The 15,237-nt window shown below is 39.2% G+C and overlaps 2 protein-coding genes and 1 pseudogene across 5 annotated transcripts in view; all 3 read right to left on the bottom strand.

Annotated features, from left to right (window-relative positions):
- LOC131796246 (uncharacterized) overlaps positions 1-15,237 on the bottom strand; it is a 96,990-nt gene that overhangs the window by 41,999 nt on the left and 39,754 nt on the right. The gene's annotated exons all lie outside the window — the stretch shown is intronic.
- LOC131788998 (uncharacterized) overlaps positions 1,910-15,237 on the bottom strand; it is a 75,519-nt gene continuing 62,191 nt past the window's right edge. The window contains exons 11-13 of the mRNA XM_066170604.1: positions 4,421-4,486; positions 2,569-3,808; positions 1,910-2,214 (exon numbers count right to left, since the gene is read on the bottom strand). Of these exons, the coding sequence (XP_066026701.1) occupies positions 2,210-2,214; positions 2,569-3,808; positions 4,421-4,486 (1,311 nt within the window). The 3' untranslated portion in view covers positions 1,910-2,209. The remainder of the gene's footprint in view (positions 2,215-2,568; positions 3,809-4,420; positions 4,487-15,237) is intronic.
- LOC131792988 (uncharacterized) lies at positions 5,118-14,136 on the bottom strand (annotated as a pseudogene).

The following is a 15,237-nucleotide window of genomic DNA, read 5'->3' as shown; positions in this document are numbered from 1 at the left end:
TCAGAATTCCTTTACTAAGACACCGAAACACTGGAAATTATATTATAGGGTCAAAATACCAGCAGAAACTTCAAGAAATCCTTACTCACGTTCTTGTTCTTACGGAATAATTTTCTCGCTTCATCTTGGGTGTACAGTCTCTCCGCCTCAGTATCTGCGGCTGTTGTCACTCTTTACTGCCTTTCTACTCGAAATATTTGCCCGTATAGCGACAGTACTTCCCTAATCAACATTGGCTGAACCGACTTGCAATTTCTTTGAAGGAAACCGTGATCTTACTGCAGCCGAAAACTGCTGCAACCATGTCGGCGTGTGTTGCGCTATGTTGAATTTCATCCTTTAGGGTTACAGCACTGGCCATATGCGGCCCGACTCTTAGGAAATGATTTACTCCGGTGATTTTGTCTCAACCAAGTATTCGCGAGGTGAACATTACTGAATTCTCCCCAAGATGAGGCATAGGGGGCGGAAGGGGGGGTTCAGAGACTGAACTCATAGATATATGTCCCTGGAATGCCAGTCGAGTGCGGCTCTCCGCAGCTTGTATCTGTCCCGTCCATATTCAAAAGCTAGCAGTTTTTTTGGGGTGCTAAGTGGAAATAAAGGCAACAGAGCAACAGAGACGAGAGGGGAAGTCTCGCGTGGAAAATCCCATCTATTTTTTCGTTTAAGGCCTCTCGCAACTTCACGGCCAGTTCTTCGCAGCTCCGCTGCTTGACGCTTAAAATCGCGCACAAAACTGTTAGGTACACGGGCCGAGGCTGACACACAGGCTGTCTTTCATAGGAAAGTGTCATGGTTGGGCATGCGTATTGAAACATGGAAGCATCTCAAACGTACGATCAAACTTCGTCTCTCACCTCTGTTCCGGCTTTCATTTACTACGCTACTAAAATTATTGTCATCAGTGTCAATTCCAATCGTAAAAGACCACAACACAGCTAGATACTTTCTTGCATTACTGACAATGTGCGCCTTACAAAACCAACCGCTGCCTGCCTAATAGGAATTAGAGGAATATGTAAATCATTCTAGCTCCAACAAGTCTCATTTCTAAGAGTGTTTCTTTTCGAAGCCTCTACAGGAATAACTGACAGGTAAAACTAACTTATGGGTGGAGGATTGACGAATGAAATAGGTTTTATTACTATTATTTTGGACGTAACAAAGATAACGAAACCAACAACAAATTATGGTAGTGTGTTTACTTGAAATATATTTTCCTACGGAATCACAGAACGCATGTCTTATTGTTGTTATACACGTCTGTAAGTTGCGATAGATCTTTCAAAATTGTCTCATACTGCTGACGATCGTGCTTTTTCCCGGCTGGTAGGGCGTTTTCCCATAGATGTTGTCCGAAATACCGCTAGGGTGTCAACAAAAGGGTGTTGGTCTGGAAAACGACATATATAACTAAGAATTAAGAACAATTTCTATTAATCTTAGAGCGCTTTTCGTTTGGGTGTTTCATCATAACCGTCATTTAAAGCAGAAAAAAATATCTGAATAAACCGTCGTAAAACTCGAAGTAAAAAAAATAAAAAATAAAAAAACGCAAACTACCTAAAGGAAAATTACCTGACGGAAAGCGTCAGTGAATAAGTCGCCATGATTTTTGGTTTGGATCTTTTTAGTTGAATTTAGCTGAAGTGCGTGATCTAAGCCAATCACTGAGCACGTTGAAGGATAACTCCTGGATAACTCTCGACACTTACCCGGAAATTACTCCACCTCTCGAACATTATATCGCGCATCTGAGTCACAATTCTCCACACAGATGTGGCGGATCCCCACGCGGCAAGATAGTTCGTGTCTGCTTTTTAGCTCACATAGGATAAAGTTTTATAGCTTTATCGTCGAAGAAAAACAGAAAGTGAAAACGAATATAATATCCATTTAATGTTTATGAGTTACATACTTTCTTCTGAACTGTTGGTTTGGGTCTCTGGGTGAAACCACTGACTAGTGAACTTCAGTATTGCACTACGAGGAAATTTATATCAAAACTAAAATATTTACATCTAATCTAGTGATCTAAGAGAGCCTTATTTGGGTAAACGTTTTCCTGGCCAATTCGATGAAATAAAAGATTTAAGAAAGACGTTAATTGTTTAGTTTCTTCAGTAATACAAAATTCTGTGTTGAATCACCATATTGCTTGCTTCTCATAGTGTCTTCATAGGTCTACTGTCCATGTACTGAGGTTCTACACTGGAAAGTATGAGAGTAATTAAAGGCTTAAAACTGCAATTTTAGAGAATGTAAGTTGATTTTCTCGTAGTAGTAGAAATATTGGTTAAGAGACGATGGAACAGCCGGCAGGAAAGAGGAAGGAAGAAAGGGAGAAAGATAGGAAGACGTAAATGAAGTAAAGAAGGAAGGAGAAAGACTTAGGCACGAATAGATAAGCATTAATTAGAATTAGTAAATGAATGACGAAAAAAATCGAATAGGTGGACAATTAAAGAGAAAAACATATACAAAAAAAGCAGACCCAAAAAAACTCCCTCAATTGTCAAAGATTTGAATAAAGCAGCGATAGTAAGGAAAAAATAACTTGCCTACCAAAAACCTTCCTCCTCATCTCCCTTATAAGAATCTCGCATTGTTCTTCCCATTTGTAGTTCTGTCCATAAGATTCCCGCACTCGTTGCATCTCGTTTAGCCGCTTTTTTCTCTCCTTTTGACGGACCCTCTTAATCGCCTTTGACCAGTCTTCGGGACTATCTGAGTTAACTATACAGAGTTCTCCAAATTCTATCTTCTGCAACGCTTTTGCAAAGCCTGAGTTATGGCCAGCAAGGACAGGCACATCAGTGGATAAGGCCTCAAGAGCAGTGAGTCCAAATCCCTCTGTTCTTGAAGGCATGATAACCAGATCCATACGAAGAAGCAGCTCTTTTAATCGATCTCTATCCTTGATATATTCTTTGACAGACAGCTGGTTTTTAGAAATGCCATGTTGAAGAATCTTCGCCGCAAATTCGTCTTGTTTCCCTGGGGCCGCTCCAACGAAGGTGAGATAATAGAAGTCGTTTTTCAGCTCATGACTTGCAAATGCCCCAGCGGCAATATCGTAGCCTTTTAGCTCGAAGTCTTCGTCATCACCACGCCCAAACATTAGGACCTGAAATACGTCATTCTCGTTTGGCGACTGCTTCACATCAGTTAAATCTCTCATAATTCCCGGTGTAAATTCCACAACATCCTGATCTTTGTTGAAAGAGCGTAGATGATTGGAGTAGAAACCTTTCAATTTAGGTCCAACCGCCATGACAAGGTCAGCTATTTCGCATAGACTAACCTCACGCTGATTCTTTTCTTCACTTTGTGCGATAGCTTTCGGACAGTCCTTGTACATACCGAGTTCATCCGGAGCAGTGTGCACTACTTGAACCCACTTGCAGTCATGAGAGTCCCTAATAATCTGAGCCTGATGACCAAGCTTCGCGCCATGACCAATTACGACATCAATTCCAAGGTCCTTCGGTGGAAAAAACAATTCTACGGGGGAAGGGCATGCAATAAGTTTCTTGGCCTCCATAATAGTAACACAATTTTTCGCAGCTGCTGCTTTTTCTTCCAATCCACATGCACCGTGAGGAACAAGGAAAGTGATCTGAGTGTCGGATCGGCTTGCTAAATGAATAGCAAGTTCTCTGTTAAACGTCGATAATCCACCTTTCAGTGAATTCCACTCATCTGCTAAGATTGTAACTTTCAAATCCTCTTTTGAGAAATTATTTGAAGCTGTTTCTTCAGGTGCTTTCGGAGAGGGGAAAGATGTGCTGGATTCCAGCGCAACCTGAAATAACATAACAAGGTTATGGAAACGTGCGATAAATTATATTAACTTAAAACCCACCTTAAAGTTCCCTAATGATTCTATCAAGGTGTGCATTCGTGACCAATCAGTCTACACAAACCGGACTTAAAACAATCGATTGGCAACAGCCCTTCACTGGACTGTCTGATTATGACTTGTGCTGAGTTTGTCAAAACGTAAGTCACTACTACCGACAACAGTCCCTAGGGTCGTCAGGACTACACTCACCCGGACGATCAGACAACACGACCAACGAACTAATACCTTTAAAAGAAGACCGGAAAGCACTGATAGAAACTATAAAACTTGTGGGAGGCTTTTTTCAGCTCGTGACTTCATCAAAATCAAATGATCATTTTCTTTTTTCCGAGGGCGACACATCTGATAGAATATGATATCGAACATAAGCTGAGGGAAATGTAAATAACACGGAACTGCGAATAAATCTTTTTTCTGATCCATTAGTAAGTTTAAGACCTGGAAAGATAAGGACAAATTTCGTTGAAAACTGTGGATATCTGAAGGGTCGGTTGAAATTGCTAATTTCTTGTAGCTATTATCTTTAATATTTTAGAACTTTGCCTTTTTCACCTGATCTTCCTTTTGCTCAGGCATGGCTACCTGTGCTGTAGAAGGAAAGTACCTGGGAGAAGAGGTCTGCAACAGAGAAAGTTAATTTCTTAATATTTTATCCGACATTTATGTCTATCAATTCTCTAGCCTTGTCACTAGAAAATTGCTGTCAATTGGTTCATTTGACTCTATAAGGATATACCCTATGCCCTGTGCCTTTACCAAGCTAGAGTTCCTCAAAGCCGAGGAGACTCTGGTGCAAATGTGATATGATAGTCGTCGGTCATTTTAAAAGAAAACCCCTAACATTAATGGTCATTCACAATGGCAATTTTTTGCTGAGACTTTGAGTGCAATTTCTGTTGCGATTCACTCCCGTGATTTCATAAGGACTTAAAATCACTCACGTGGTAGTGTCTTCATTTTATTTTCGCTAACAATCTGTAAAACTCAGGCTGCAGCAAACTGTCTGACTAGATATCCCACAAAAAGAGTAGTCTAGCTCTGCCAGTGGCAATTTAAGTCTAACTTAACCTCACCAGTGCCAAATAGATGCAAGATGATAAATAGAAAAGAAGTGCAGTGAAGGAGTTATTTGAAAGAGCTAACTTAATCTTCTGTGAAGCTTCCTAGTCACGCACTTTGCACGGCAGCGTGAGGGGTGTAAAACCTTCGCACAGATGGAGGTAACTTTTGGGCGGGTGAATCCTGAGAGTTACTCAGCCCGAAGGACTGAGACTTCTTGCATCAAAGTAAATGCTTCGGAAAGAGACACAGACATCCAATCTTCTTTACACAGTGGCTTGCGCGAGTTTCCTCCCTCTTGAGCACAAACGCGGCGAAGATCTGGAGATATAGGAGTTTGCACTTGTTCTTTAAGATGTAGTGGGAAGCAGCAAAGAGTCAGCACATAGATCGTGGGATTTCCGGTTGCATATAAACGAGCAAAAAATCCTACTTCTTGTAACATCAGTCTTCTACAGAAGTCATCGGCAAGATTCTTTAGGGTAAAAAAGGGTAATTTCAATAGGTCAATCCAAACCCAGTACCTAAGGGAAAACGACACAAACTTAACAACATCTATTCATATAGTCATTAAAATTAAGAGAGTATTCCCGATCATTCATCTTCAAATCAGAGGGCGCACATCTTTGGACAAGAGAATATATGCAAATAATCTCTTGCGTAGAATTACGGATTAACTGCTAATGCACCGATCAATTCGAAGTTTCAACAACCCCCCCCCCCCTCCCGGACAACCCAGGGACATTTGACTGACGTCCGTGCCCGAGAAGGAGGAGAATTCGAATCGGAGGTGTCAAGTCCTTTCAGCCGTATACACGAGCTCTTTTTGGAGATTGAATAATTTAAGAAAAAGGGGAAAAAAGGTCTTCAAACGCTGTGAAAATTTTGTGAGATTGAGTAGTGTGATTTTTAGGTTTTATAGCTTGAATAGTCAATTCAGTAAGTCGCAGCGCTGATCTCGCTATTTTCACAAAATAGTTGTTGTCCGCAGAGTATGCATGAACAGCTATTGAATAGTACATGAACCGATGCTGTAAATATAAAACAAATATAATTCATTCGAAGGTATTGCATTCAGTGGCTAAACACAGCAGCATGATAAAATTTCACATCGTAGAATATGTTAGAATTATGCTTATAACCGAAAGGCCATAAACCATGCCTTTTTCTCACCATTTAAACATTTTTTCTTTGGAAGAGGGGTAATTGATCATAAAATCCGGCACTTGAGTGGGGAATTTAAACGAACCAATCTTCAAAATTTCAAAGGATTGGGCGGGGGGGGGGGGGGGTTGCCCAGAGGGTGGGATTTTGAAGCTTTGAAACGATCGACGCTTAAATTGTAACCTATACAAAAGATTAAAGCCAGTCCCCAGAATTGTTAAAAACATATTCTCAGCCTAAAGCAAAAAACCCAATTTTTTTAATGAGAAACGTTCTCAGATTAAATGCCATTTTCCAGTATACAGCCTAATTTTTATGACATAATCCTAAATGCTAAGGTTGGTCAGTTTTCCACGCAATTCTCACGTGCTGAGACATTTGCTATCAATCAAATTCGCTGACGAAGGAACGGCAGTAACCATCGCCTTAGTCTGCGAACAGGCCATTGCTTGGTCTCGTCACGCAACGAAGAACAGAGTGCAAGGGAGGAATGAGACTACAGAAAGCATGGCATCAATGCATTTCCTTTTTCCCGACAATTATTCAGACAAGAATGGCAATAGACCATAAAGCACGTGTGTCTGAGTTTATTTTGGATAAATTGGAAGGTTTCTTTGCTCTCCACTGATCGATATTTTCATTGCAATCTTTTGAAAGTAAAGGCTCTTTTCTTTTACAAAAATGCAAACATCAGTTACTTGGTATTCCATTTCAACCCACCCATCAAAAAAAACAAACTTTTGCATGCGTAGCATGCCTACGTTTACGTCAGTAAAGGGCGGACAAAACAAATCGCTCTCCCACGAGATCTCGTTGATAAACGAGTCACACCGCGATTTGTGTAATAACCTGAGATCCCTGAAAAGTCGATTGAGGTTTGTAATAAATACCTAGAGATGACGACTTGGATTTAGAGTAATAATTTAGTCGTTTGGTTTCCTTTGTTCTTGCCAAGAACAAGTGTTTTTTCCCTCTTTTCTGTAGTTTTGTACACCCTGATGTCACCTAATAATATTGGATTCAGAATGAATTTGTATAAGCAATAGTGACATTACGTTGCTTGGCAAGCGGCCTAATCGTTCACAAAAAGTACCTAGAAAGTTAAAACGTGAGGTTACAGGTTATTTGTTTACAGTTAACCTGAACGATGGAACTTTCATTCATTTAATACCTGAATTTTCTCAAGCAATTTGTTCGCAGTGAAAGAGCGAGCGAAGTTTTAATTTAAGTTCTACAACAAATAAACGCTCTCGGTGAGTCTTTCCAAGTCCGTTCAATTTGAACATCTGTACCGTAAATTGCACAACAGAAACTGAAGGAATTTTTTGAGAAAAGGCCGCATTAAATCCCTTGTGTCTCGTTGGAGTGTGCCATTCGAATTTACTTTTTGTAGAGGAAAGACCAGATTTACACACGCCACTGCAGCAAACAAACGAGCAAACTCTCACAACTTCAAAATAAAAAAAACTGAATTTACTCACAATTACTTTCCTCGACGTTTACTTAATGAACAGAGGTAAATCTTCGAACATGAATGAATCGTCGATGAGAGTGAATAATACTTTCCGTTAAATCAGACTGTTTTTGAAGAAAACACTGTCGTGAGAGTCTTGCCAAACTAGTTCCGTTGTTTTTCAACTGTTCTTACGCTTTTTTTTTACTTACGCGCTCTCTAATTGACAGGTGTCAGATTGTGACAGCTACTTGTAAAAATAATGTTTCAAAGTTTGTTTGGAAGCCTTTTAAATCACCTTTATCGTTACGGAAATGAAAATGTTTCGCTGAGGCATCCCTCTTGAATTGCATCATCTCTATTTTAACTACCGTTTACTCGCTCAAAAACTGTTCAGTTTATGGAAGATCTTGCCGTATTTAAAGCCCTAAACCATTCGGGTTCTTTCGGAAAGAATTTCTTCAAGTTTCAAAAAAATAAATATGTTATTTACCGGCTAAGGGTCGGTCCGTATGGTGAAAAACTGTGACCTCGGTCTTGAAAATGCTGCCCTCGGCCTACGGCCTCGGGCGGTATTTTCAAGACCTCGGTCACAGTTTTTCACCATACGGACCTCCCAGCCGGCAAATAACATATATGTATTACTTTTAAACTCAGAAAATTGCGTGTAAACATCAGAAATATTTATGGAATATATTTTAGTGTGTCACAGAAAATCCTAATGAAGTGTCAGAAAACCAAAATTAAATTGAAAAAAACAATTATGGTCATTAGTTTTTGATTTTGAGGGTTACTTGTATGGGCCAAACTTGAATGTGATTGGCAGGTGCTGATGTGACTTTTTAGAACTCAATTAGCGCGGTTGTCAGTACTTAACCGAATAATTATTGTAGTTTGCATTGTGAAGCAACGTGCTTCACTGAAAATTTTTCACGAGGTAGAATCCACCAAGTAAATATATATATTTTTTGTATTTGCACTGTCACCAATGAAATTTATAGTGCCTTTAAGGTTACTTCCCACCTTCAGAGGCCAAAAAAACCAATTTTTCTTTTATTTGACAAAACTGAATTTAAATATTCTACCCAACTTTTCTATAAAAAAAACTTCTGAAACCTTTGAAAGCACCCGAGTTATTTACAAGAAACGTATTTTTCTTCTTGTTGTTCCCATAATTTGTTTACATCACGCTTTTTACAAAATTCACGCGTGAAAGCTCTTTGTTTTTGGAAAAATCTTTGCTCATGGAAAAATCAAAAGCTGAAGGAAGTCCCAAGGAAAGAAAACAGAAAGCAGGCCCAAAGAAGAAAGAAAGAGTACCATTCTGTCAAGAAAAGAAAAATATTCCTTTGAGAAAGTGACTGGTACAGGCGGAGCTCCATGCTGGCGTCAAGATTTCGATTGAAGAAGTCCCCGTCGAACTAAAATTTGCCAAACACGCTGTTAAAAACGAGATTTCCTTTTCTTCATGCAAGTACCAGCCTTGATACAAAAACATGAACAATCGCTTCGAATCGTAACTTTGAAAGCTGTATGTCGATTCGTTGTCCTGCTCCTCAGCACCTTTTCCGGTTTTTCCATCTTTGCCGCGGGTTCTTCTTTTGCCTTTGGCAACTTTACTCATTATTGTGTCGTCCTCCTCAACGCTCCACTGAGCGATCTAGGTGAAAAAAAGACACGTGTCTGCAATGGGTTACTTTTCCTGGGAAATCTCGATCCATCGTTGACCCCAGGGGGTCCCGTTGCCTTATTGACTTGCGGGTTTCAGGAGGCGAGATAATCTCCTGGCTTGGCACGAGTTGTTTGCGAACCTTTATGAGCTAACATCTCGCATCTTGGTTTTGGGGGGAATACAACCACTTTGAGCAAATATGAAAGGCATATGGGTTTGACCGATTTTCGTCAAATTTCGCAAAAACATCCGAGGAATAATGACAAACAAAAGTGTATCGGAAAATTTCGATATTTGAAATACGCAACACTACTCGCATATTTTTAGCTACACCAACTTTAGATGCCGATATCTAGACAACTAATCAAAATATCGAAGAAAGCCTGACACACTTCTTCTGATTGATGCCTGTGAATGAGACTGTGCAGCCAGTTAGCTTGTGCTGCGGCATCCGATACCCGATAAATTCAACAGAAGAACCTTCGGTCGTTTCGCGCCTCACCGGCTCCTGACACTTCCTTAAAAAAAAGGTCGCTTGAATTAAATTTTTATCGAAAACTGCAGTTATTAACGTTTTTGTCAAATATCTAGTTTCCTAGGATTTTAGTGAAACTAGCGCGCGTAGGAATTTTTTCACGAAGGACACCCGCGAAGGTGGGAAGTAACCTTAACACTATTTTTAGAATAATGGCAGTGGTAACATTATGAACATCACAGCCACACTTCATTACAATGCCGGGACACCCTCTGCAGGTCTGTAGGAATTGTATGCAAAAAGGCTTTGTCAGCTGCATGACTCGAACAAGTAGATTCACGATTAACTGTTTGGAGTATGACCCTTACAGTCTTACATAATTTACCTATTCCAACTGCAGTGAAACCTTCATTCAGAGGACACCCTGGGACCAGAGGGAGTGTCCCCTACAAAGAGGTTTAGTTTTGTCAATAATTTATTCCCCTAAAAAAGTGTCATCTGAATTGTTATCCTTTGGCAAAAAATCTTTGTCATTAAATGATGTGCAGTATTAAAAAAAGGTCATATTGTGAAAGCTGTTGTCATCGTGATTAGCGTACATTTAATCTTTGGGATCAGTCACATTTTGAGTGGTTAGAATGAACGTTACAACCAGGCTTCAGGACCCAGAAAAATGTTCTAATCCCTGGAATACAGGTGTCCCTTCCTTTGAGGTAAAGATATTATTAAACATTTCTCTGAGACCAAAGTTTGTATAATGAAATAATTATGTGGTTATTGTTCATCGTGGTGTAAGATAGGAGATGAACTTCATTCGTTTTCTCACTTGTCACTGTGGATGTTGATCGCGACATTTCGACTGCAATACTGCTAGTCTTCATCAGGCGATGAGGTCGATTGATTACATTTCGTTATTTTTAGCACGTTGGTTCGCTGCTATTGGTGCATTTCGATCCTCATTATTAATATTATTCCGGTTGTTAGATGGTGTTAGGGAATGATGATATGAGGGAACACCATCAACGTTGCAATCAACATCCAAAGTGACTCCCTCGTGAGACAAACGAATAAAGTTCATCTCCTACCAAAGTTTGTGTTTCCTGAATAGGGGTGTCCCAAATAATCTAAGAAATAAAAAGAAAATATAATGAAAAGATCAAGTGAGCAATCCAGCTTCCATTACTCAAGTCATGCAATTTGTCTCATGGTCTACAATTCATTACATCTATTTTTAAGTCAAGTCAATAAAGATTAAATGCACGTTAAATGTTATTCCTAGTGTCGGCATCGAATTCGCTGTGTTGGCAGTTATGAGTTAGACCGATCAGACCATTTAGACTAGTCAGATTAGTCAGACTGGTTAGACCCCGAGGGTTTACAGAAGTCCCGATTTAGAGGAAAAACCTTTTAATCCGACAGAGTTACAGCAGATCACTGGGTGATCTACAATTTCCTCAATGTTATTAGTATTAGTAGCAATCAGGACAGAGTCGCTGGTAAACAAGTAGGTCTTTTGTCTTTGATGGAACTTTTATGGTCTCAGACTTACTAAACAGTTATCAATCTACACGAGTCTTTGGGACTGGTCATCATCCACTACCTTTGGGGGGTTCGGAGGAATTTTAATTTGGTTGTTTCACAATAAAATTTACCCCCCATAGGGCTCTGTATCTATATTCCCCTCTTTCCACTCTATTAGCAACGACTGATCCCCCCTCCACTCCCCCTGAAAACCATGTTATCCCCTAAAATTCTCCACCCCCACCCACCCCCAGGCGAATGACTGGTCCCTTTATAACTTACACGCCTTAAATAAGAATTTGACAAGTGGTGTCTAACATGGATTGAGCCTTCTATCAATGCGAAAGTCAAGTATTGGCAGGTAAAATTGACCTGGAAAATTATGCCCAAATGGCGGACTTTGATTTCTCCTCTTTCTCTCTCTTTCATTTGGAGTTGAAGGGAATGTGTTCATTCGCTCTCGCAGTTTCCTTACCAAACCCAATTTAAGATCGTGGTGGTACAAATCTGTAGCTGTTTTCAGACAGAAGCCCTTTGACACACCTCATTCCTTTTGGCACCACATCCCTGTAAGCATACACAGAAGAGTACCCCCTGCCAGCCAATAGCTTGATTGTCAACTGGTTCGAATCAAATTGTTAGTCCGAATCAAGACTTGTTTTAAGTACAAAATATCCTGCCTTATTGTAAAGACTTTTGTTTCCAGATCTAAAATTATGAAATGTATATGTAAATTACTTTTTGTGAGAGTTATAACTTCTAAGACAGCAACTTCTCATCTTTTTAATTAGAAGACATCTACATTACATACCTACCTATTCTATTAAGCTGAAAAACGGATTATACTATCGCAAAAACTGCAATACCCGTAAAATAATTTCGTACAAAAGTGATTTGAAGAGTATTACTTAATTCTGTTTTTGATAAAATCATCAGCTGAGGTGAAAAAAAAATTACAAGTCAGAGTATAAACTTTGCCTAAATGATTTCCTAGGTTAGGTCTGATTAAACTAATTTGAAATAGAATTCAATAGTTTTTCCGACACGTAAATCTGCCTCAGAGAACTAACCAAGTAACCAACAAAGGAGAGCAGTGTCAATTAAGCTGTTACATAGTATCTTTAAGATGACTAACAAAAAAAAATATCATCTGCTATTGAAATTAAATAAACGTATTCTTATATTATTTATACGTAACTAGTTCACGGAAAATGTTAAAAATTGTGTCTTTCATGAGACAAAATATTCCTTAACTACTTTATAAAAACATAATTTAATATTCTTAACATCCTTCGGACCTTCAACACATAATTGCATCTACGCTTCCAGAAAAAGACTTATCTAGCTACTGTACTTTAACCTTCTGAAAAGAACTTAACATGAACAAAAGATCAATAAAAGTTTAATAGTAATTTGTCTAACGATGCCATCAATTGTTGATGGCGACATTTTGTCTGCCACACCGAGAGTCGTTTAGAATACATAGTTTGATCGACAACTCATAGAGAGTCAATAACTTGAGATAACCTACCAAACTATTATTTATCCAATCAAAAAACAAGCGTTAAACAATAATTCTATTCTTCATAAAGATTACATTTTGATGGACATGTGATAAGTACCAAGAGGAGCCTGTCCGAGCTTTATGCCTCTGACCGTATGCCTCTTAATGGAATGGAAAAGTACCAGGCCTTCTCTGACTTCCCAATCAGTGCCAGTTTTCGCTTCGAACAAACACTGTTTGCCTACGTATGTTATATTCCGATTTCTTCGCAGGTTTAAGCTCTGCAGTTTGCAGTTGGTATCAGTTAAGGCTTTACACTAGAACTTTATTCCTTCATCGCCTAATTCATTGTCTCTGATGTCTAAGCTCGTTATGTAAAGTTCTTGTTGGTTAAAGCTTCATGTGATTCCTTTAATACTCTCTCTCCTGATCTATTATGACTGGAATTTAAACTGGTTAATGTGCAGTTACCGCTGGTCAGAATAGTAAACAAGAGCATTATTCCTTCATCCCCTAGCCTATTGCAACTGATTTTTAAGTTGGTTACTGACTTTTTGTTAGGGCTGACTGGATCAGTGCATCACACAAGTGTTTTAATCTTGTTTTTCCAGAGAAAGTCCCTGTGGCGTTCGAATTGGTTAATTTGCAGTGAACCCTGATGAGCGCGTTACACAAGTGTGTTATTCCTTCATCTCCTAACCTTTTGTCACTGACGTTTAAGCTGGTTAAATTGCATTCACTACTGATTGGCGCTCCATACAGGTGTTCTAATCCTTGACTTTGTTTGTATTAAACAAACGCCATACAGTGTCAAGCCGTAAAGTTCACTCTGAGTAAGCGCTGTACTCAAGTTCTTCAAACCTTCATCAGATATCCGACTGCTAGAGAGGATTAATCTGGTTACTTTCCAGTCCCTGTTGGTGATCACTTTACACAGTGTTACCAAACCAGGGTCGTACTCTATTGGCCACGCCTTCAACATGCCTGACGTCAAACTGTACAACGGTATACTAAATATCTCCTCGTCCTCCTCCCACACTTCACGATACCAGTCCCATGGCAGTTTACGTGCTGGTAGCTCATCCATAAATAACAGCACCACTTGCCATGCACCTCCTCTGATGTGAATAGTAAGGAATGTTATCCATTGCTTGTCGAAATTTCTATTAGAGTACTGAATTATTTAGACAAAAGAAATATTAATACTTTAGTTGAAAACAAAACTGCGAAAAAACACCGTTTCAGATTTCTTGTTTTTATTTTTGTCTCAAGACTGACAAATCACAAAAAATTCTTTTGCAAATTGGACAATAGAGAGTGGTGTTTAGATATTACCTGAGAATTTCGAGTCTCGGGGCTGGTTTATTCTACGAGGTCTGACTCAAACCGCGGTTTTACGCAAGCAAGGGGCCTCAGGCATTCTCTATGAGAGGGTTGATTTTCTTACATAAATGCCCTTTCACTGTTAGCTTTCGGCCCTCTTGACACTGTCCACAAAATAAATGTTCAGATAAAACTTTCGGCCAAATTGAAGATGGCTTAGGACACGGTTTTGTTGAACAACAGCTAAACTTAGTTTAAATAACCGGTCTTCAGCGTTTCGACTTAATGTTGTTTGACAACATAGACAACTAGTATGAATGTGTTAACAGTCTCCAACAACAATCTCCTTGTACTCATTTTGTTTTACTTGAATTAAGCATCTAAACCACGATCTGCTCAGATGATAAGACTGAAAAGAAGATCGGCGAAAGTCAGTAAAAACAAATGTAATTGAAATTAAATGAACGCACGAGAATAGATAAATAAACCGAAAACAGAAAAAATAAATGGAATTCTACACTTTTTCATAATGTTGTCAATGTAAACAGAGTGGATTTCAGCTGGAAAAATAAACAAAACAAACAAACAGCTAGCGAAGAATAAAATCATAGCCAAAAAAAGAGCTGTCGTAATACTTTTGCTCTGGAAATATTTTCGGGAAATTGCATTTATACGCTAGTTCAAAAAGTTATCTTGCCCATACATGAGTGACAAAAAGAAGAAGGCACAAAGAAAACTTGAGATGCAAGCGAGCGGCCATTCACCTGCGCATGCTCGATGGATAAAATATACACCCGCAGGTCGATGCTTAATCTATCGCGTACACTTACTCTTCTCCACAATTAAACATTAATGGAAACTGGAAATTGAAGATACATGATTGTGACCTGTCTTATTCATTAATTTAAATTGCACCAGAAAAACATGAAGTGGGTGCGAAAGGGGAAGGCTTTACTGTATTATCTATGAAGACGAAAAATATCTTGAATTGCTCCATGGCGGTAACTTGAGATTCTCAGTATCGTCAATATCCAAGTATGGGTGATGGACATGAGTATCTTTGTTTCAGTTTAACCGACCACCGACGTGGCTAATCACACGTTGTTATCACGACAAGGACCTTTCAAAGGACTCGATCGTTTTGTAAAATTACGTTACCAAGTAAAAACCTAGCTGATCATGAGTAATGAGCGGTAGG

The sequence above is a fragment of the Pocillopora verrucosa genome, chromosome 8 (assembly GCF_036669915.1).
Source record: "Pocillopora verrucosa isolate sample1 chromosome 8, ASM3666991v2, whole genome shotgun sequence".
In the NCBI taxonomy this organism is placed as follows: Eukaryota; Metazoa; Cnidaria; class Anthozoa; order Scleractinia; family Pocilloporidae; genus Pocillopora; species Pocillopora verrucosa.
The sequence above is the reverse complement of the archived record's forward strand: the minus strand, read 5'-3'. Positions and strand labels throughout refer to the sequence as shown.